General features: G+C 41.3%; 1 protein-coding gene across 1 annotated transcript in view; it reads right to left on the reverse strand.

Annotated features, from left to right (window-relative positions):
- Nucleotides 1-23,670, reverse strand: part of TMEM241 (transmembrane protein 241) — a 184,729-nt gene that overhangs the window by 77,172 nt on the left and 83,887 nt on the right. The window contains exons 9-12 of the mRNA XM_006835118.1: nucleotides 21,658-21,703; nucleotides 20,275-20,310; nucleotides 13,414-13,448; nucleotides 2,006-2,075 (exon numbers count right to left, since the gene is read on the reverse strand). Coding sequence (XP_006835181.1) covers nucleotides 2,006-2,075; nucleotides 13,414-13,448; nucleotides 20,275-20,310; nucleotides 21,658-21,703 — 187 coding nt within the window. The remainder of the gene's footprint in view (nucleotides 1-2,005; nucleotides 2,076-13,413; nucleotides 13,449-20,274; nucleotides 20,311-21,657; nucleotides 21,704-23,670) is intronic.

The following is a 23,670-nucleotide window of genomic DNA, read 5'->3' on the forward strand; positions in this document are numbered from 1 at the left end:
CCTTCTACCTGCAGCTGTTGTCCCTCTTGCTATGGAAACCCTAACCAAACCAAATCCACTGCCATCAAGTCAATCCCTACTCACAGCAACCTGTAGGTCACAGTAGAAATGCTCCTTACCGTTATCCAAGACTGGCGATCTTTATGGAAGCAAAAAACCTCATCTTTCTTCCTCAGAACAGCTAGTGGATTCAGACTGCTGACCTTGCAGCCAGCAGCCCACTGCATAAACCTCTCTTCCACCAGGGCTCCTGAGGCAGCTCATAAAACAGGGAGAATCCCGGGAGTGAAGGAGCCTGCGTCTACTGATCATATTCACCAGTTTCCTTTCAGGTCCCCATGCCCCTTCTAAGTTTAGAACCACCTGAGGGTGACAATGGAGTAGCTGAAAAGTGAAGCTACACTCGATGTCTGCCTCCTAGAGGCCAGCTTTGTGTTACTTCCTACTGATAAAAGTATCCATTCACCCAGGAGCCCAAGTCCATATGGACAGTGCAGGCCTGCGGTTACACTGGGCACTCCCAGTTCTCAGCTCAGTGAACGCAGCTGAGCTCACCGAAAGGCACCGGGAAGATCATTTCTATCAGTGTACTCCTGAGATATTTCTGAGGGTGGTAAACACATCACTGAGGGGATTTAATGTCATGATGAAAAATTATTGAATGAGAAACTAATTTGTTCTGTACACTTTCACTCAAGCTACAATAAAAAGGTCAAAAGAAAATAAATAATCATTTTGAGGTTCAAAGGCAAAACCAAACTCTATAATATTGATTTTTTTTTTTTTTTTTTGCCCCAACACACCTGAGGGACCTGGCTTACTCTCCTCAAAAACTGTATCTGACCACATATCGACAACTTAGCTCACTGTCAAAAATCAATATTTCACAAGATGCCGTTTTATATGTGTGGCAGTAGCTGGGTGAATTTTTATATAGCAATTGCTCATGATATATTAGCATTTTACTTACAGCCAACCTCAGCAGATAATGGTCCTTATTTATTCCACCAGGCAATGCACAAGGCCTTACTTATCTTATTTAACACACACATTAACCCTGCCATGGAATTGCTTTCCCATTTTACAGATAAGAAAACTAAGGCTTGGGAGAACTTGGATAACCTTTCCTAAGTCCACACCATTAGCAAGCAGCAAGATTTCATCCCAAGTCTGGTTACTACATCATGTCAGGATACATGCTTTGAGAGGGTTCCCAGGCATCTTTCTACTTCTCAGTACAAACAGTTAAGTTAAATGGAGATCAGGAAAAGAAAATGGGGGCAGGGTGAATATGAACTGTGTATATCTAAATGTATTCTATTCATGGGCCTATGGAGTTCTGCTGTGGCGCTGTGGGTTAATGCACCAGACTGCAAAGCCATTTAAACTGCAAGATCAGTGGTTCAAGCTCACCAGGTGCTCCTCAGAAACCCTATACAGGATCACTATGGGTCGCAACTGACTTGACGGCACTTAACAACAACAACAACAATGGGCCTATATCAATGGGGACTTCCCAAGGCCAAACATCAACCATCACCGTGTGGTCTAGACATCTGCTAGTCATTGGTTTCCATCTGTTTCTCCAAGTCTTGGGACTCAGTGGAGGTTTTTGAGAGGTGGCCTTCAGGAGTGAGAGGGAGCCCAAGCTGGAAGCAGAGGAGACAGAATTCTGGATGCAAATATTGAAACTCTGGGTAAGATTTGCTTGTGGAGACAAAAAAAAAAAAAGTGGGAGGAGTTGAGCTCTTTATGACCCAGGCCAAGGGGCTTTTGCAGGGCAGGGGTCTTCAGAGGATCCAGCACAGCATGGGCACCTGCAGGTGCTCAGAAACAACGTGCTGACAGATGAGGGAGCTGCTTCCCTCACACCCACTACCACTCCCTGCCACAACATGTTATAAAAACACAGTAACACAAATGCACTAAGACTAAAACACATATGGCTGTGCAAAAAAAACCCCAACAAATTAATACAATAATGGATTCTGTAGCTAAAAATTACCTGGCACAGCAGCTGCTGTGGAATCTGTAGAAATACAGAAACGGGAACTCCAGGACACTGAAGAGGTCACCTAAAGGACAGAACACAGATGAGACATAGTTCCACAAGCCCCCATGTTCCTCTCTGTTCCCCATGGCTCCCAGAAATGGTAAGAGAGTCTTTCTTTAGTCAAGCAGTCTCGTGAGTGTTGAGATCCTAGCATTTAACCCATCCTGGCATGCCCAGGTCTCTCCTGTTAAGGACACTGTCTTCTTATAATGATGTTTGTTGTTGTTGTTAAGTGCTGTCGAGTAGGTTCTGACTCATAACAACCCTGTATAGGGTTTCCGAGGGGCAGCTGGTAGGTTTGAACTTCTGACCTTGTGGTTCACAGTCCAGTCCTGAACCTATAGCACCACACCAGGACGTCTCTAATTACCTAGAAAAGATGAGGCTTTCTGGTCCTGCAAAATTTTAAGCCTCAGAAATGCTATACAGGATCGCTATTAGTTGGAACCAACTTCACAACACTTAACAACAATAATTATTACCAATAAACTGTACACCTATAAAAAGTTGAATTGGCAAAAATTGTGTGACACATACACCTGTATTTATAACAAAGACAGAAAGAACAGTTGCTGAGGCTGATTATGTACAACCAAAAACCTCATGGGATCTGATTCCTTGGTTTGGAGATTGAGGGCCATGGTTTTAAAGGACATCCCAGTTACTTGGTCTAATAACATGTTTAGTACTTCTGTTCTATCTCCTAGTTTGATGTGAGTGCCTGGGGCCATCAAAGCTTTCACGTGGCCATCCAAGGCACAACTGGGCTTCTGGGGAATGTATGGCTAGTTGCCTCTGTGAACAACTGCCTCCTTTGCCAAGAGACCAGAAGAACTGGACGGTGTCTGGCTACCATTACTGAACATTTTGATTAAAGATCCTATAAAATATTCCTGATCTAAAGAGGGAAAATACAGAACAAAATTTCAAATTCTCATGGATTCCAGATCTCCTGGAGTCATAGAGATTGGCTAAATCTTTGTACCTATTACCCTTTGATAATCTTTAAACCTTTAATCAAAAATATCTTCTTAAGCCTTCTTAAAACCAAGTTATAGTTTAGTTTAACTAGTAAAGACTGTCTAACTTGAGTATTGTGCACTTTCAAAGCCATCAAAATGGGATCCAAATGACAACAACAACTCCAAAGACTAGAAAGGAACTTAGAGGGTAGTGAATTTATATTAACGGGGGGGGGCAAGAGGGGTTACTCAGTAATCAATGTCACCAAATGGTACATGTAGGAGTTGTTGAATTGGTGCATGTTTGGCTGTGTATATTTTCAACACCAGAGCAAAATAAAGAAAATCACATTTTAAAAAGAGACAGAGACTTTGAGCTGTGATCGCCAGTCAAACCAGATCCTGGGATAGTCTGCTCTCTACCAAGCAGCCTTCCCTGCAGAAGGGCGTATGGAGGAAAAGATTCTTTTTAAAGATTCTTTCGCTTCTTTTTCTGCCTTGCGTCTAAAAAAAGATTGTGAATACATTCCTGTGACATCTTTCTTCATTTCTGTGTTTAATTACTGCACAAAAGGCACAGGGACCAGATCGACCATGCATGCTCATTTTATTTTAAGGTCCAAAGGGCACATTTATTCCTAGTGAAGTAAGTTCATTCTTTTAGTTCCACTTGGTGCAAGAGGAAATAATCACACATATTGGCTGCTTCCCCCTCTGGAATTTGAACTTGGTCACAAACAAGAAATCAGGAGATTAAAAAAGCAGAAAGCCTTCCAAAATGTCCAGAGGAAAGGAATTATGCACTTCCATGGCAGAGAGCCTGAACTTTCAAATCCTTCCAAATCTGGAATTTTGGAGACTGCAGGCGCCTGGTTTTCCAGACCCTGGTCCTTAATCTGTCTCTTAATTCTGGATGGTCTTGGGGGAAAATGACAGATTTTCCTAAATACTGACAGGATGTTAGGTGTGCTGTGGAACATGCAGGCAGAATATCCTTCATCCCACCCTTAGTACAAGAGCGTCAGAACAAAGACACTGAGGTGTGCTATACTTCCTCAGCACCCTAAATGACTTCAAATGATTCTCCCATCTATTGGGACATCTATTTAGATTCTCCCATCTAAAAGTCATTTCTTTGGAGGGTTGGTATTTTGTTGAATGCTGTTATTTTGTTTTTGTGTGTACATATATGTGTGTGTTTAGCTAAAATGAGGGAATTTTGTTTGGGATCTGGTTTTTGAGCAGTCCAAGAGCTTAAGAATTTTGTTCTCTTAGTCATGATTCCAATGAATATGTATCCTGCATAATTGAGACCTAAGTTGGTCGAGGGATTTCAGAAAGTAACACACCAGGTTCAGACCTCAGTTATTGTTGTTATGTGCCATGGAGTCAGTTCCAACTCACAGCAAACCTGTATAGGGTTTCCAAGGAGCGGCTGGTGGGTTCGAACTGTCAACTTACAGTTAGAAGTTCAGTGCTCATTCTATAGCATCACACCAGACTCCAGGTCCAGACCTCTAGAACATGAAGAATATGATGTACTAGAGTACAATAAGATTTATTCTGAAGTCCCCTTTCCTATGAAAGTGGCAATTGAGGTAAGTGTTGAACGTCTAGTCCCAGAGAGTGGCCAAACACCACCTTTCAGGCAGACAGAGGAGGATGTTATGGTGAACTTGTTTTCTGTCTCTGTTCAGACCAATTCCCATTTTTCCTCTCCATGTGAAAGAAGCTTTAGTACAGTCCGTGGGATGAGGAGGACTGGGAGAGAGGGAGATAGATTAAATCCAGACCCTCCATGCTCTAGGACTCTGTGTCCTCTCCACACCCAGTCTTCCTCAGAGCTGCCCCTAAGTGGTCAAATGGACTCAGGGGCTTGTCAGCAACTTTTATACCCAGCGCAGGTTTTGGAAGAGTCTAACAGCAGGAAAGCAGTCAGAGATAAGACGTGGATCTAGAAAGAAAGGAAATGGTCAGAGGTAGACCATAAGAAAAATCCTGGTCCTGGGTAATTTACCAGTTAGATTAAATCATCCCACACAAATCCATAATTATTGAGTGAGAGAGGAACAGAGTGGGAAGAAAGAGAAATGACCTCGCTCTTATCTTAGGGTTACCATAGTAGCATCAACCTATAGGTTATAAATACCCCTGAAGATGCTACAGAATGTGTGGTTCGCTGGTCCCAACCAAGTGAAACTAAATCCAGAAGCCTTAAATGTTTGTAAAGATATTTCAAAACCAAAATTCCTACAGCACAAATAACTCGTTAAAAGATGTGCAAACATGTTTCATGGTCTCAATGAGCATCACATAAATAAAGTCTGAGTTGTGCCTACATTCTTGTTTTCCACAGTTACAATTCTGCTGACTCTCTAAGTAATGATTACATAGTATGAAATTACCACAGTGAAAGTTTTGCACAATATTAGCACAATCAAGACTAACTGATATTTGAATGTCAAGAAAATTTCCTCTTGACACATTTTACCCCTGAAAACTGGCAGAAAAATGCAAGGGTCAGTTCCAAAGACTAATAAATGCTGCTTGCTGTATCTATACACCAGGAGCCATAGAAACACTAAGTAACAAAGCCATTCCTGAGTGCAGAGCAGCTCATTGTTTATTATGCCCTTCTAGTCAAATTTCTCCATTCTCTGATGCAATTCCTAGCCTCCATGTCTGTGATTATAGACCCATTTGGTAGTGAGTTACTAAGGAGTAAGGATGGACACCTGGTGTGGCGCTGCGGATCAGCACTAGACTGTGAACCACAAGGTTGGCAGTTCAAACCCATCAGCTGCTCCTAAGAAACTCTATACAGGGTCACTATGAGTCGGAACTGACTCGATAGCACTTAGCAACAACAAAGGAGTAAGGAAGACCATATAAGAATTGATGTATTTCCTTTCTGGTGCTGGAAAATATTAAAAGTACCATGGGCTGCCAGAAAAATAAGCATGTCGGTACTGGAAAAAGTACAGTCAGAAAGCTCATTAGAAGCCATGATGATGAGACTTTGGGCATGTTATCAGAAAGGATCAGTTCCCAGAGAAGGACATCATGCTAGGAAAGTGGAGGTCATTGAAAAGAGGACGACCTTCAATGAGCCGGATTGGCACAGTGGTATCGGCCACAGGTTCAACCATAACAACCACCGTGAAGAAGGTGCAGGACCACACAGTGCTTCATTCGGTTGTGCACAGAGTCACTAAGAGTCTGAACCAACTAGTTAGAACCTAACAACAACAACAACAAATCACTAAGGATTAAGGATGCTGCCACCTACTAGAGGGTGTGACTCAAGTCACAAGTCTCAGTTTCCCTTGGGAACATGGTCTGACTCCAAGTCAAAGAGCTGTTTCGGGAAAATTCACTCTCTTGCCCTGAATCTTGAATCTGACTCACTACATCTGACCTCTGGTTTGCTAGACTTTTGGCTCATCACCTGATATGATTCACCAGTTCCTCCCACCTCATGCATCAAAAGCCTGTCGTCTGACCTGCTGATACGGGTTCCTCAAGTCCTGAGACTACATGGGTGAGAAGATTCCTTCAGAATGGTCTCTGAACTATGGGTTTGGGATTAGCCAGTCTCCATAATTGTGTGTGTCCTTTCCTTTGACAATTGTGAGTTTAGTAAAACGTTGCAGAGTGTTGAAGAACTTTGGAACTTAAGGGAGGGGAAGAGTGGTCATTGATATCAAGTATTATAGAGTAATATGACATGTTGGAAAAGTTGGACAGTTGGAATATCTTTAACCTCCAACTCAAAAGGACTAGCCTCATGCTGATCTTTCTAAAATAAACTAGTCATACACTGGGTCAGATTCCTGTGGGTCTTCCTGCTCTTCTTGTTCCTTGACATTCTTTCTCTTGAACACCACAGCTGAATATAGTATCAACTACGCAAACACTAAATGGAAACTTTCAAACAAAGGAAAACGTTCGCTACTTCACTACTGCTTTTAATAGTGGTATTCTTCCCAAAGCAAACTTGCAAAATGTCTGAAGCCGCTGCATGAATTATGACACTGAAAAACTAAGAGAAAAGAATTCTACCCACCAAAAAGCGAACTCAGTATTTGAAGTGGGCAAAGTGCCTGGGCCCATGCCTAAGATACACAGAACTGTCTACTTGATTCCCTATTATCACTGCCCACCACACCCAAAAAGTTATGACCCAAAGCTATATTATCTGCATCTACAGGGAAGCTAATCTTTCTAACCACATATGGGTGAGTGAAAAGGTCACCGTGGTCAAAAGCACTACAGAAACTAGTACAGACCTACTAGAACAGCTAAAGTTAAAGACTGACAACACCAAATGTTGGTAAGGATGGGGAGCAACTGGAACTCTCATATACTGCTGGGTTGAGAGTATAAAATGGCACAACCACTTTGGAAAATTGGCAGTTTCTTAAACATTTAAAAACATAAATCTACTCTAAGACCCAGTAACTCTATTCTTAAGTATATATATCCAAGAGCTATGGAAACGTAAGTCCACAAAAAATACTTTATAAAAATGTTCATAGTAATAATTCCTAAAAGACTAAAACTGGAAATAGCCCAGGTGAGTATCAACAATTGAATGGGTAAACAAAATGTGGTATGTACATATCATCGAATACTCTTCTGTTATAAAGGAAAATGAAACTCTGATACAAGCAACAACCTTGAAAACATTATTCTGAGTGAAATACATCAGACACAAAAGAACAAATATTAAAGTGGGCCAATGTCTTTACTGTGATTCTTGAAGGTGTTAGATGAAATGGGCACATCTTTGTAAGCATAAGCCAGACAAGAAACAGGTATGACAAGCAGTGTAAAAGACCAATGACCTCTCAGTCCTATCCACAAGGTGACCCAATGGCATAAGGAGTTGGACGCATTTATGAATTTCATATAAATAGAGCTTTTTTGTATGTATGTGTTTTTTTCACTTGTGAGACTCATTCCTATTGTATTCAAATATATAGTAATCCATTGAATAAATATATTGCATTAAAACACATACACACAACTAGATTTGAGGCTTTATCTGCCTTAACTATCCACTCTAAAAAACACAAGCACTTTATCATACCTACGTGCTTTCTGAAGCAATGGACTGTGCTCCCTCCCGGCTGGACAGGTTGTGTCCTGCACAACTTCAAGGGTAGGGCACTGCTTAAGTGTACAACTCCTGAGAGCTTATACAAGCCAAGGCTGATAAAAACCTGGGCAGTCTCTTCTAGTTGGATTTCACAAGCAGCTTCACTACTCCACCCAAAATTATTTTTGCTCCTCTGCAGTCCTCACCCAATCAGACACTCAAAGACATACATCTTTAAGGCATTCTGACACAATTTTTTAAAGTTCTAAAAAAAGCAACAAACAAGATCATGTTGATCACACACAGAACACTTTTACAAAAAGAGTGCTTTTACTTTACTTAATGAAGGCGGCCTGGTGGTTCAGCAAGCCTGGCTGCTAACCAAAAGGACGGCAGTTCAAACCCACCAGGTGGCACCATGGGAGAAAAATCTGGTCGTCCAATTCCACAAAGATTATAGTCAAGAACCCTTTTGGGCCATTCTACTGTGTCATATAGGGTTACCGTGAGTTGGAATCTACTTGGAAGCACACAACAACACATTACTTAATATTCACAGACGTAGGTGTGATTATACAGCATCTCCTTGGGATGCACATGGATTAGATACTGAAGTTGGTACCAGAGATGGAAGAATCCAGCATCTTCTGAAAGGCTGTCACCAGTGTGTTCATAACCCCACACCTACCTTCCCCAAGGCCGCTGTAAGAGCCCTATATGATGGCTGCTTAGAACCTGGAGGATTCCCGAACCCCACCGCTTTGGGGCTTCTCTTTGTTTGAGAGTTTCAGCCACTTACAGAAAGGAAGACCAAGGCTTCCTCTGCTACAACACAGGGCCACAGCTAGTCTCATCCACCACAGCCAAAATCCTTTTCAGAAGCCCAACTTTCTATACATGGCCTCCTCACAGATACCACCTTGTCTGATGAAACTGGAACATGCCAAAGTTACTCACAGGAGGGCTTTAAAGAAAGTGTGCCAAGTCTCTCTCTCTGCCAAAAGCTCACCAGATCCACAGCTCCCTGAGTGGCCACTCACACACACATCCTCACTCACTCACTATACAATGGAAGGAAGCCTTCAGGAGAAGAAAGACAGGTGAGCTGCTCATGCTTAGTTCTTCAAACTTAAATTGAAGGAAAAATTCACTCTTATATGTACCATTTTGTGGCATAACTGAACTACATTCTCTCAAATCAGAGATTTCTTACCCACCCTTCCCTCACCTCGCCCCAATATGAGAGAAAGTCCAAAAATATTGCTACTAGGGTTTTAGTTCATACATCCAAGGATTTATTTTACACAAAACATATTTAAATATCTCTGTGTTTAGTAGATGTATGCAGACAAATTCTCACATTATTACACTTTTCTTGGTCTCCTAAGAGTACCTTCATAAAAAGGTCTTGTCAAAACAGTGGTTTCCAATGGGATTTGCTGGGCCTCAGAAGGTTACGGGACTCCAAAGGGCTAATCTTGGCAACTTTTCTTGAAGGACACAGGATGAATATAGAGCTTATTTTGAAGAAGATTTAATAAAATTGAAAACTGAATTAGTGAGAAAAAGTTGGGATTTTATTCCATTACAACAATGCACCTACTAAAGCTTTGAAGACAGCAAGATCTGTCCTACAAGAATTTTGTTGGGAAATCTTACCCTATCCACCCTACAGCTCTGACCTTGCCCCTCCAGACATTTTTTGGTCTCAAAACTCAAAGGACATTGAAAAGGAGCACTATGTGAGCCCCTCAAGGATGCCAAAACTATTGTTTTGATGTGGTGGAAATCAAAGAACACAGGAATCTTCAGGAAAGGCTTAGAAAAATAGAAGCACCACCTTCAGAAGAAACACACACACAAAGACAGCAACAACAACAGAACGCATATAGACCTAGATGGAGGATATGTCAAAAAACAACAGCTTCACATTTAGGTATCTTTGTTGAATAAGGGTTTCTATGATTCTGTATGATTTTGTGTAATTCTTTTTGACTCAACTCTTATACTTTTTAAATTGTGATATTATTCACCTACCACAAAATTCATGCTTTTAAAGTATACAACTGAGTGTTTTAAAGTATATCCAAGGAGTTGTACAACTATCACCACTATCTAATGCCAGAACATTTTCATCACTCCTAAAAGAAACTGCAGCCTATGAATAATCCCACAAGAAGCTCCTAGCTGACCTGACTGAAGCTCACAGATCTCAGACCAAGGGGGCATGCTATTGATGTGAGGAACGGCTCTAGGCCAAGAAACAAGACATCATCAAGACTGTCCAAGGAGGGAGAGACCAAGAAATAAAGCTCTTGTGCTCTTGTCTGTACATAATGGCCTTGGCAGTTGTATAGTCATTCAGTAAAACAGGCCTTTGTCTGCTTGCCAAAAAAAAACAAAAGAAAGAAACTGCGGCTGATTTGTAAATTATTCTTCTATAGAGACCATTCTACAACCTTAGGCTGCTGAGCTCGTTCAGTTCTCAGAGTGCCCAAAGCATTCTTCAGTGACCTGAAAGTTTAAAAATAACTCAAGGTAAGATGTAGGACTGTTGGCCAAAATGTATAAACTATGACAAGCAACCACCTTGCTTGGAAACTAGTGGACAAAATGCCCCCCAAACCAAGAGAATCTCCAGGAGGAAATTGTGGAGTATTGTACAAAAGTCTAAACTTGCTCAGGAAACTTATCATGAAGTGATAAATTTAGAAAAAAAAGGAGTTTTGTTTTTTTGTTTTTAAAGACAGAAAAAACTTGAAAGATGTTCAGGATTCCCTAAACTTCCAACTCTCCCTTCATCTTGGTCACATCACTTAAATCTCTGGGCTCTGATGTCATCATTTGTAAAGTTTGATGGTAGCTTAATTGCCCAAAGTCATCATAATAATCACTAATAATCATAAGTGTAATACATGAGCAAGCATAATCTCTTAGTTGCAAAGTAAAGTGATTTCTTTGGACAAAAATTATCCACCTAAATCACCCAGAAATCATTCTGGAAGCAAATGAAGTTAAGCTAAGGAGAGTCAGTGAGCAAATTTCCCAGTGGCCTTTGACAGAGCACATCTCAAAGGGGGAGAATACGTAACAGGCACTTCAACAATTGGTAGGATGACAACCACCTGGTTGTATGATGGAATGAAAACAGGCATGATTTAGATAATTTAGAGGTGAACACCAGCAACAAGGGTTGCAGAAACAGTGTGGTTAACAGCATGGTTTCATATGACTTATTATTTTACAAAGGATAGCTTTCAACAAACAAGAGTGGAGATGGCACTCAGCAGTCAGTGGGCATGGGCAAGAAGTCATAGATGTGCTTCAGCGTGGACAAGTGTAGAGTACTACATTAACAAAAAAATCATTGCAATTCTCCAGATGAGACATGATTCTGATATGCCCTACACAATTTGGAAACATTACCCCATGTGTCACTACTGACTGTTCTTTGAAGACATTAGCTCACATTGTCTGAAGCAAACATCAACAGAAAGCTGCTATTGTTTTGAGCATGAAGTGAGAGACACAAGAGTTTGAGAAATAATACAGTCCACCATTCTCATTTTATCAAGTGAAGAAACTGGAGCCTAGATGGCTTGGGTAATTTGCACAGGAACCTACCTCATTGTGCCTTAAGCATAGCAAGCGATCAGTAAATACTAGTTAAAAAAAGAGAGAGAGAGATCACCCGACCATCCCTGAGACCCAAAGCCCTTTTACCACACATCACTAGGCCGCAAGGAGCACTACCAGTAAAGCATGAATTTTCAGTCCCATCACACACAGATATTACTGTTTTATCCTTGACATCAACTTCAAGGCCTTTCAAAGCAAAAAACTACCGTGGAGAGTATAGTATGAGCAATTCCTGAATCTGCATCTGAAAAGCAACTACAGAGCGAAACAATGTTGTTAGGTACCTTTGAGTTGGTTACAACTCATAGTGACCTTATGCATAACAGAACAAAACACTCCACACAGTCCTGTGCAACCTTCACAATCGTAGTTAACATTTCACACAACAGAATAATAATAAGTTTTAAATATTGACATCTTTCATCCATAAATATGAAAACTGAATGGTAAAATAAAATAAAAATTGATAATATTGTACCCACATGAAATAGAGTGAAATTGAACTTTTTCACCCAACACGTTAGCACTAAAATTGAAAAACTATTCTGGATAGCCGAAGAAGAAAATTTAAATGTGGACAAAGGAACCACTATTTTCCTTGGCAGGTAACAGACCTGTCTGTACAACTGGAATGACACCGGGTGAGACAGAAAACAAAATTCACGTGGTAATAATAAATTCATGAGCAACAAATACACAGTAGGTGGTTGAGAACAGTCTCAAGTATAGTTGTTGCTGTTCAGTGCCATCAGGTCCATTCCAACTCATAGTAACCCTATATAGGGTTTCTAGGGCTGCAAGTTTTTACAGGAGCAGAAAACCTTATCTTTCTCCCATGGAGCAGCTGGTGGGCTCCAGTCCAATGCTTACTCTACAGAGCTAATATGCACCCTTGTGTACAGTTGCTGTCAAGAGCTGTCAAGTTGGTTCTGACTCATAGCCACCATATATAGGGTTTCTGAGGAGCAGCTGTTGGATTTGAACCACCAACCTTGTGGTTAGCAGTCCAGTGCTGATCCTACAGTCCCCACCATGTACAGCAATACCCCTTATAAGCAGTTTCACTTTCCACAGTTTCAATCACTCATGGTCAACCTCAGTCCACAAATATTAAGTGGAAAAATCCAGAAATAAACTATTCATCAGTTTTAAATTGTGTGCTGTTCAACATAGCATGATGGAAATCTCAGACCATCCCCCTCCTGCCCAGTGTATACACACTCTACACACTACCTGCCAATGAGTCACTTATTAGCCTTCTTGGACTGGTGTGGTAATGCAATGCTTGCGTTCAAATAACCCCTATTTTACCTAATAATAGTTTGATTTTTATTATTGTTGTTAATCTCTTACTGTACCTAATTTATAAACTAAACTGTTTCCTAGGCATACAAGTACAGGGAAAAACATAGTATATATCAGATTCAGTAAAACCCACAGTTTCAGGCATCCACTGGGACCTGGGAACATATCTCTGTGAATAAGTGCACAAAGGCGGACTACTGTATGTGGCTCGTTCCTAACCTCTAGGCTTACAATCATGGGAGATAGCCTTGCCCTCTTACAAAATGTACCTCAGAGACATAAGCAAGATGAGAGCTCTGGTTTAATAGACAATGTAAAATAAACAAACAAAATAACACCATAGTGAAGCTTACCTGTGGGGTGGGATGCAGATACCAGCAGCACCACACTGAAAAAGACACCAAGGGGTCAGCAAGGCTTCCTGGTACAAAAAACACCCCGTCAATTCCACCCATTCTACTGTCCCTGCTTTTCCAAAGTTTGCTTTACAAGACTTCACTTTGATAAAAGACCTACATTAGTATCTGTTTTCACTAACGGAAAGAAATCTGAAAAGGATTTTCACTTTTATGAAAAAAGTCGAGACGTGAAACTCGCATTCAGCATTACAGTGAGCTGGTAAAACAGCCCAAGTAGCGAGAGTGGTGTCGCCAAACTCCTTCCCCGGGAGCCACCCTCAGCAACTCAGCATAAAGCTGCCGTGGTGTGAGCTATGTCTGTGAACACTACATGGTAGCATTCTCTTGAGTTTTACGTGTTATTTGGTTCTTGAAACACTCAAAAACTTTTCCCATAAAAAGTTATAGTAATTACTTCTTCACTTTACGCCACTCCAGCTTACAAAAGTTTCATAGAAATTCGGACACCAAGGTTCACTGTCCTGGAGTCAGTCCTAGACTCATGGCAACCCTGTGCACAGTGAAACAAAACGTTGCCCAGTCCCTCTGCATCCACACCATCCATTACAGATCAGGCTGTCCTGTTTTGTTACAGACAGCTTTTCTGTTTTGTTGTGAATTTTTCACTGTGATTTGGGTGAAGGTTTACAGAGCAAATCAGTTTTCCATTCAACAATTCACACACGTTCTGTTTTATATCACTAATTGCAACTTCCACAACGTAACATGGCTTATCCCACATCGTCCCTAGGTTTCCTGTTTCCATTCCTTTTTCTTTCCTAACCCTTCCTGCCTTCTGAACTCTGCCCTAGGGTAAATACTGCCCTTTTGTGATCCACAGAGTTTTCATTGCCTGATTTTCAGAAGGAGATGACCGGTTTCATCCCTCCCCCATCTGTGTTAGTCTGGAAGCTCTGCTGAAACCAGGTTAGCTTCATAGCATGAAACCTTCTACTGACAGGGAGGGGGTGGTTGCACATGAGATGCACTGTCCAAGAATCGAAATAGTCAAATTTGCCTGAAAGTTAATGATTTTTACTGAAACAATCAAGTCATTTGTCTAATTCCTCAGCAAAAGGGTGACAATCCCTTGAAATGACTCATGTTTTGGCAAGAGGATTGAATCCACCCTTGTGACTGATTGAGGGTACCGCGTCTCACTCTGCAGGTCACTGGCCACATTTAACCTTCCTAATAGCATAGTCACCTAGTTCTTAGGGTTTTTGTAAGCTTGACCAAGCAAATTCCACATTACAGATCACTTACAAGCCAAAAGCTGACTGTTCAAGGTGAGTTAAATATATTTTTGCCTCAAAATTAACCACACAGAAAGTATTAAATCCTACGAAGGTAGCCCACAAAATGATCCCTAACATCCACCATGTTTCTGAAAACTATCTGCACTGGTTTTCAATAGATACCAAATGGGTAAAAGGAGAATAAGAATGCCCCTCTGATGCTGGCCACAGTTGTCCTTGGCACATCTCATCTTACTGTCTGCAAGTTTCAACAGCCTCTCCTACCTCCCGAGGACTCTCACACAGCAACGGCATGCGGCCTAAGCCCACAGCAGTAAGCCAAACCTCTCACTTTTTACATCCTCCACAATTGCCATCTTCTCTTCCATCAAAACTCTCCTTCCATCTAGACAATGGATCCATTTGGGGCTGGAAATAACACTTTTTTTTTTTTTGCCAATATGGGAGGGATTTAACCCTTCCAAGGCCATACCCAAAAAACTGCTGGATGATCTACTGTGTGGCTCTTTGGCTGCCCAGTAGGATTGCCCAATGTCCATCCAGGCTTAAATTAGAATCAAGAGGCTATGGTCCTAGCAGCAGTTATTTTAGTTTTTTAAGGCCTCATTAGTTCTACCATGCACAGGGATGGAGAACCAACATAAAAAGTCAGTCTGTAGTTGGTGACATAGTTAGTGTGGAGGAAGACAGTCTGTCCAGGGAGATCACTGATAGTCAGCCCTGTCCCGTTCCCAATGCTATCTTTCTGTCCCATTTCTGTTATTCTCAGCCTCTTCCTCTGCCCTTCCTCTAACACAGAGACTACCAGAGTGCCGCCATAGGAAAAGATGCAGGGGAAGAGGAAGTTCAGGGAATCAGGAGGACAATAGAGAAAAGTCACATGTTTTGATCATCTGGAAGTTGCAGATTTGACAGACAGAGTTTATATATACAGGCAGTCTCTGGGTTTCGAACGGTCCAACTTACATACTATCAGTAGCTATTAACCTACTCTGTGAAGTTTACAAATTCATGGTACATACAATGGTTTGTAATAACAAACTGACACAAATTTGTGGCACATATCAAAACATTATTATTATTACTGCTGTATTAGTATGTTAAAGATGTTTTCATATACCTGGAAGTATATGAAAACATATACTAATGCTTTTTATGCATAAAAATGTACATGATGTACTAAGACAAACATTTCACTGAGGAACCTAACCATAACTAACTGTTCTGATTGACATATAAATTAAACTTAAAGGCAAACTTAGGAATTCCTTCATAATGAAGAGGGGTGGGAGCTTGTAGCTCTAAAAACTATACATACTCCAAGTAAGCCTTGGAGATTTTCCAATGATCAGTCCTTGGGATGACTCTGTAAGGCTTTGCTTGACATCTCAATTTTTTGAGAAAACACATTCCCTACACCCACTCCTTGATTTTCTCTCTTTGGCTTTCCTTTTGGTTACAACTCCAGGAGCAGAAGCTATTGCTTCTATGGCCAGGTATACGGACCCTTTCCACTCAGAAAAATTTCCTAAGACCTGCTATGGTACCTAAAATCCCATCACTGCATTACCACAAACAGTGTGTCTAAAATAAAATACTAAGGATTAAAATGTATTAAATGAAAGAACTGGTTTCCTATTCAAATTTTGCAAATAGGTGTTGTTAAGTGCCATTGAGTCAGTTCTGAAGCATAACGACCCATATAGGGTCATTGTCTATAACAATAGAACAAAGTACCTTCCGGTCCACATGCAAATACAATTATTAATGTAATAAAAATATTACATTAAATCCCAGTACCTATACTGCTACCTGCATTCAGGTGTATTCTATTCATCTTTGAATGCCAAGTGCCAGCAGTACCAGACACCTAGGCAGGCGCTCAATATGTTTCTAAATCATAATTCATCCCCTCTGAGTATATCTGCCACCACTCATCTGCCAGTTTGTTGTACTGAGGTACTTTGCATGATTCTGGAAGCTATGCCATGAGTATTTTAAAAACAAGCAGGGTCAATCATAGTGGGCAGGTTTCAGCACAGCTTCCAGACTAAGACAGACTAGGGAGAAGGAGAGGTGGACCGCTTCTGAATGGTTAGCCACTGAAAACCTTATAAATAGCAGTAGAGTACTGTCAGATGTAGTGCCAAAAGATGAGCCCCTCAGGTTGGAAGGTGCTCAAAATAAGACTTGGGAAGAGCTGCCTCCTCAAAGTTGACCAGCATGATGTCAAAGGAACAAAGCTTTCTGGACCTTCATTTGCTGATGGGAAACAACTCAAAATGAGAAGAAATAGCTGCAAACATCAATTAAGAATCGGAACATAGAATGTACAAAGTATGAATCTAGGAAAATTGGAAGTTGTCAAAAATGAAATGCAATGCACAAAGATCCATGTCCTAGATGTGGTGCTGTAGCATACACTGGACTACTAACTGCAAGGTCGGTAGTTCAAACCCACCAGTTGTTACTAGCAAACCCTAAACAGGGCCACCATGAGTCAAAACTGACTCAATGGCACTAAAAACAACATACACATGGACCTCACCAATTGGACTACACAGAAATCAAATTGACTACACCTGTGGGAAGAAATGGTGGAGAAGCTCCATATAATCAGCCAAAACAAGGCCAGAGGCAGACAGTGAAACAGATTATCAAATATTCACATGCAAGTCCAGGTTGAAGCTGAAGAAAGTACAAACAAGTCCACAGGAGCCAAAATATGGCCTTGAATACATTCCATCTGAATGTAAAGATCATCTCAAGAACAGATGTGAAGCAGTAGACCAAAGACCAAAAGAGTTGTGGGGTGACATCAAGAGCATCATACAAAGAAAGCAAAAGGCCATTAAAAAGACAGGAAAACAAGAAAAGACCAAAGTGGATGTCAGAAGAGACTGAAACTTGAGTGTAGAGACACTGAAGTGACTGGAAGAATTGAGGAAGTCAAGAGCTGAGCAGAAAATTTCAAAGGGAAGCTCAAGAAGACAAGTTCAAGTATTATAATAAAATGTACAAAGACCTAGCTTTAGAGAGCCAAAAGGGAAGAGCACACTCAGCATTTCTCATGCTGACAGAACTGAAGAAAAAATTTAAGCCTTGACTTGTAACACTGAAGGAATTATATGGGCAAAATATTGAAAGATGAAGAAACATCAAAAGAAGATGAAAGGAATATACATTGTATCAAAAAGAATTAGTGGATGTTCAATCATTTCAGGAGGTAGCATATGATCAAGAATTGAAAGTGCTGGAAAAAGTCCAAGCTGCACTGAAGGCACTAGTGAAAAACAATTTTCCAGGATTGATGGAATACAAAGTGAAATCTTTCAACAAATATGCCACACTGGAGGGGCTAACTACGCCAGTTAGACAGCTACCTGGCTAACTGACTGCAAGCAATCTATATGTGTGCCCCTTCCAAAGAAAGGTGACCTAACAGAACAAAGAAATCATTGAACAATATCATTAATGTCACATGCAAGTAAAACTTTGATGAAGATAACTTTAACAACAGTGCAGCCGTACATTGCAGGGTGCTGCCAGAAATTCAAGCTGGATTCAGAAGAGGACATGGAATGAGGGATATCATTGTTGACATCAGATGGATCTTGGCTGAAAGCAAAGAATACCAGAGAGAAGTTTACTTGTGCTTTATTGACTACACAAAAGCATTCAATTGTGTGGATCACAACAAACTATGGATGGGTATTCCATAATACTTAATCGTGCTCATGAGGAACCTATACATAGACCAAGAGGCAGTTGTTTGACAGAATTAAGGGGACACTGAATGAGGTGTGCATCAGGGTTGTATCCTTTCACCATACTTATTTAATCTGTATGCTGAGTAAACAATCTGAGAAGGTGAATTAGATAATGAAGAAGAACATGGCATCAGGATCGGAGGAAGAATCACTACAAAGTCTCAAGTCAGGGTCAGGGAGCAAATACACCCTCCCCCACCACACACACACTAAAGGGTGGGCACCACTACATCTTAAAAAAAAAAAAAAAAAATCAGGGTGTGTGCCAATGGTAGGAAACCATCCAACAAGTTGCTTCAAAACATTGAGAGAGCAAACCAATTCTGTGCTCTGGCAGGCAGTGCTCTGAGCCAGCACCCAGAAGCATAGCCAATCATAAATCTAAGTTGACTGGAAACTTTACATGCTGACCCCTCAGTACTGGGTGCAGTGAGAAAGTGAATAGTAGCCCTCATTCTGACTCAAACATTTTCATCACTTGTACTGAAAGCAAAGACTTGGGCATGGGCGCTAGGCTGTAGAGGAACGTGCCGCAGACTCGGCCAGGAAGTGCAGGCTTCAGGCTCACAGGCCATAAATGTCTTCACACCATAAGAAAGGAGTTGGAGGGAGGGAGGAGAAGACAGGAAAATTAGCTGTGGGTTGGAAAGGCTCATTTTTCTGTATCCTTTATTCTTTTGCTGCTTGATTTGGCTGTAAGTTCTATAACAAAAACGTGTAGAATGGACAAATGTCATGGAAACACGTTGAAAATCAAACAACCTCTGCATTCCTCAAGAAGCCTAAAAAGGCAACTGGTGGGTCTGAGTAGAGTGGAATGAATGACTGTTTTCAGCTCAGCACAATAGCAGCTCACAGCCATGCTTGGGGGAGATTGTACTCTCAGAGGCATTTTGATAAATACCAAGATATTTATGAGCTTATTTATGAGACTACAGCTCCAGTTCAATGTTTTAAGTGAAGAAACGTCCTCCAGAAACTTGCAAGACCAAATGCTGAAAGGCACATCTCCAACCTTGGTCCTCTTGACTCGATGTCATTGCATTAAGCAAACTTGGGTTTCCAACAGCAAATTTCTCTTTATTTCTTAACTAGGTCCTTGCAGTGCATGGTCAATTTAGTTGGCCGACCCTACCCTTGCTGGGTTTGGCCAAAAGCACCATGTGTTTAAATATATAACAGCTATTTAATATTTAAATATTTAAATCAAGCCTATAACTTCATCCTACCCTAACCTTCAAACTGCCCAGAAGGCAAGATTAAAATGCTTACAGTCCTTGGAGCCTCGTGTCAGAATATGGCAGCATGGGAGGACCAGCCCCTGACTCCTGGTTCCCTATGTGCCCGTTCTGTTTCCACCGCAGGCTCAATCCTGTGTGGACACTTCAATCAGCAAGTACAGACTTCAGGCACACCCATTCCTACCACTGAACACCCCCTGGATCTAGGAATGAGTTAGACAAACCTAAAAAGGTCTGACAGTGAGCTTGGGGTCACTTGGGCAGGGAATTCTAGGGCATGTTTTAGAAGCGGGAGTGTGGATTCTGGGAAGAAACTTCCTCTTAGCTTACAGACTTCATGTTCCATGGGAAATGACCCAATCCTCAGTAGTGCAAGTCCTGGACAGAGGTATCATTTACCTGGTCTAAGGACAGAATGAATATTTGGTCTCCTCATGAGTTATATAGCAAGCACATTTACTCAGAAATCTCTAATCCGATATGAGAATTAGAACAAAAATCTATAATGATATGAGTTGCTCTTTGAAAACATAAATTATACTTTACCTGAATATATAGTTTAAGTACTGCTGGTCAATGTCACTAAGGAAGCAGAGAGAGAAAAATGATGGAGCATACAGAATATGGAAGGGTTTTATATACAACAAATAGCTATTATCCTTTTTAAATAAATTATATCAGATGTAAGTCACACATTTATAAATTATCAGTAAAGAATACAAAGAGTACTTAATATTCAAAGTCAGTTCCCGGTTCATTAAAAATACATATATCCTAGTTCACTACAATCAAACACATTTTCCTCTATGGCTGATTACTTCCTTTAAAAGGAATGTCATGTATCTCCGGCCAGTGGATTGACTTTTATGAGGCACTCAAATATATCTGAATTTCGTAGACAGAATAATGTTTAAGTAGGCTTCAAATACTGAATGGGACATACCCACACAGTTGCTGTTGAGTCAAGTCTGACTCATGGCAACCCTGAGTGTGTCAGAGGAGAACTCCACAGGGTTTTCAATGGCAGGTTTTTTTAAGGTAGCTCACCAAGTCTTTCTTAGGTACCTCTGGGTGGATTTGAATCCCCAACCTCTCTATTAGCAGCTGAATCAGTATTTGTACCATTCAGGGACTTCTGATGACACAAACTTTAACTAAAAAAACTATTTACTGTTAAGCTGAAATTCAAATTTAAGTGGGTGTTCTCTGTTTTATCCGGCAACTCTACTGGCATCTCACTGCAAAACCACTTTATTAAAAGACCAAAAGGTGGGAGTACTTGTAACTGCCTAGTTCCTCTGTGCTAGCCCAATTCCTGAATAGCTCTACTTCTCAATAAACCTCTTTTGCTTTTACTTAAAAAGAAAAAAAAAATGTGCTCTAGGGATTGGAAGCCACACATTCTTACTGTATAGTCTTGTTCCTCAGACCTGCCCTCTCTGGACCATCAGGCAGGCCAGCCCCCTGGAAATCCAGCAGCCAATCAGTCTCAGGAAAGCAACCCTGGTAGCTCCAGTTCACCCAGGCCTGAGTCCTCTCCTTAACATTCACCAAGGCCAAACAACTGCAACAAGGCCTCACTTGGCCTAAGGAACAGAGACAGTAGCTAGGAGACTCAGGATCTAAACTGAATCAAGTCAGGAGAGGGCAGGGAAACAAGAAAGAGTTGTACTTCTAAGCTGGAGCTGGTCAATTAAGGCCTAGCAACGCTGAAAAGTCATGTAATCACTGCGCCAGAAGGACGTGAGTTCCCATGCTTTTCCACCCATCAGAGAAGGCAGACAAATACTGGGTCTTGGGGCCAGCCCTGGCATTGGAGACAGAAACGGCTTTAGGAGCCAAGTTAGGCACCCTCAGTGTCGCCCAATCTCACACCATAATGGATCTTACACCTTTAACCAAACAGGCTTGCCCGACTAAAAAGTTTACCTTAGCACGTTGGGCTTCTGGGACCTCTGTCGTATTTTATAGGTTCCTGAAACCAAAGTGGCATGTGTCATTAGCAGGTGATTTTTTTTTTTTTTTTTTTCCTTAATCTTTTTTTTTTTTTTTTGTATAATATGCTGCCTGCATTTCGATGTGAAGCACCATGCCCTAATGGCAGAGGGTCCACGCAGGTGCGGCTGCTACACTCGCTCTCCCTGCGGGTCATACATCCCACAGGGGGCTTCAAGTAATCCTTTATGATCATGCATCACGTGCTAACAAAGCCCACAGAAAAGATGAGCCATCAACCAATACTATAATGAGCAGGGCAGTTTTTATTTCCCATGAAAGATTTATGTGAAAAAGAGAAACAAACACCCCTGGAACTCTGGGATGCATGTAACACAACCAGAGCACAAGAATCCCACCAAGATTATTTACAGGAATCACTGAACACAGGACTGGAAGTAAAGTCAGGTAACTCTGACTTCATTTAACCCACTTAAAATTTATTTTGGTATGCTGATGAAAGAAAATGCTTTTGACACAAATTAATGGATATTCTCCCACTGCTTTCGTGGAAAACCAATCAGCACACAAGCCAAGCTGAAGACACAAATCCAAGCTATGTTGTTGTTGTTAGGGTCCATCGAGTCAATTCCGACCCATAGCGACCCTGTATAGAGTTTCCAAGGAGCGACTGGTGAGCTTGAGCCACCGACCTTGCAGTTCAAATGGCTTTGCAGTCTGGCGCATTAACCCACAGCGCCACCCCAGGAATCCAAGCTATGGGAGTCCATTAATGTTTGTCTGAAAAAGAGGAAACAATACTGAGTCCTGGTGTGGCGCTGTGAGTTAATGCGCCAGACTGCAAAGCCGTTTGAACTGCAGGCGCCAGCTGCTCTTCAGAAACCCTATACAACAGGGTCACTGTGGGTTAGAATCAACTCGATGGCATTTAATAACAACAACAACATATTGGGAATGGAACTGTTTGAGAAAACCTCCAAACAACAACAACAACAACAAAACATTTACTATACTTCTATGGAAGGAGCTCTGGTAGCGTAGTGGTTATGAATCGGGCTGCGAACCTTAAGGTCAGCGGTTCGAAACTACCAGCCGCTCCACGGGAGAAAGATGAGGCTTTCTACTCCTGTAAGGATTTATACCCTCGGAAACCCTGTACAGGGTCGCTATGAGTCGGAACCGACTCGACGGCACTTAACAACAACAACATACTTCTATGGAGCTCTGGTAGCTCAGTGGTTGCAAATCAGGCTGCTAACCTCAAGGTTGGCAGTTCGAAACGACCAGCTGTTCCGAGGGAGAAAGATGAGGCTCTCTGCTCCTGTAAAGATTTACAGCCTCGGAAACTCTGTGTAGGGTCACTATGAGTGGGAACCGACTTCACAGAACTTAACAACAGCAAATACTTTTATGCAAATAATACCTGCGTTGTCTCTCTTTTTTTTTTTTGCCAATCATACCCTCTCCATAAACATTCTATTCTAATTTTTTACAATAACATGTAAAAAAAAAAACAAAACTGGCATAGCCTGCTTAAGGAAATACCTGGAAGGGGGAGGGTGCACAGTGGGAGAAAAAATGTAGAATGCACATATTTGCATAAAATATGATCATTATAACCCTAATGTCTTTGGATTTAGTTCTCCTGTTGTCCAGGGTGCCTCTAAGGTTTAATAAGCCTCAATTATAAAACTAAATGGACTCCTGGTATGGTGCTGTAGGATCAGCACTGGATTGCTAATGCTAAGGCAGCCGCTCCCCAGAAACCCTATTGTTGTTGTTAAGTACTGTAGAGCCGGTTCCAACTCATATAGACCCTGCAACAGGGTTTCCAAGGCTGCAAATCTTTATGGGAGCAGAAAGCCTCATCTTTCTTCCGTTTCAAACTGCTGACCTTGAGATTAGCAGCTTGATTCGTAACCACTACGCTACCAGAGCTCCTTATAAACCCTATACAGAGTCCCTATCCCTATACAGAGTCTCTAT

This window comes from Chrysochloris asiatica, unplaced genomic scaffold (genome assembly GCF_000296735.1).
Source record: "Chrysochloris asiatica unplaced genomic scaffold, ChrAsi1.0 scaffold00015, whole genome shotgun sequence".
Classification (NCBI taxonomy): Eukaryota; Metazoa; Chordata; class Mammalia; order Afrosoricida; family Chrysochloridae; genus Chrysochloris; species Chrysochloris asiatica.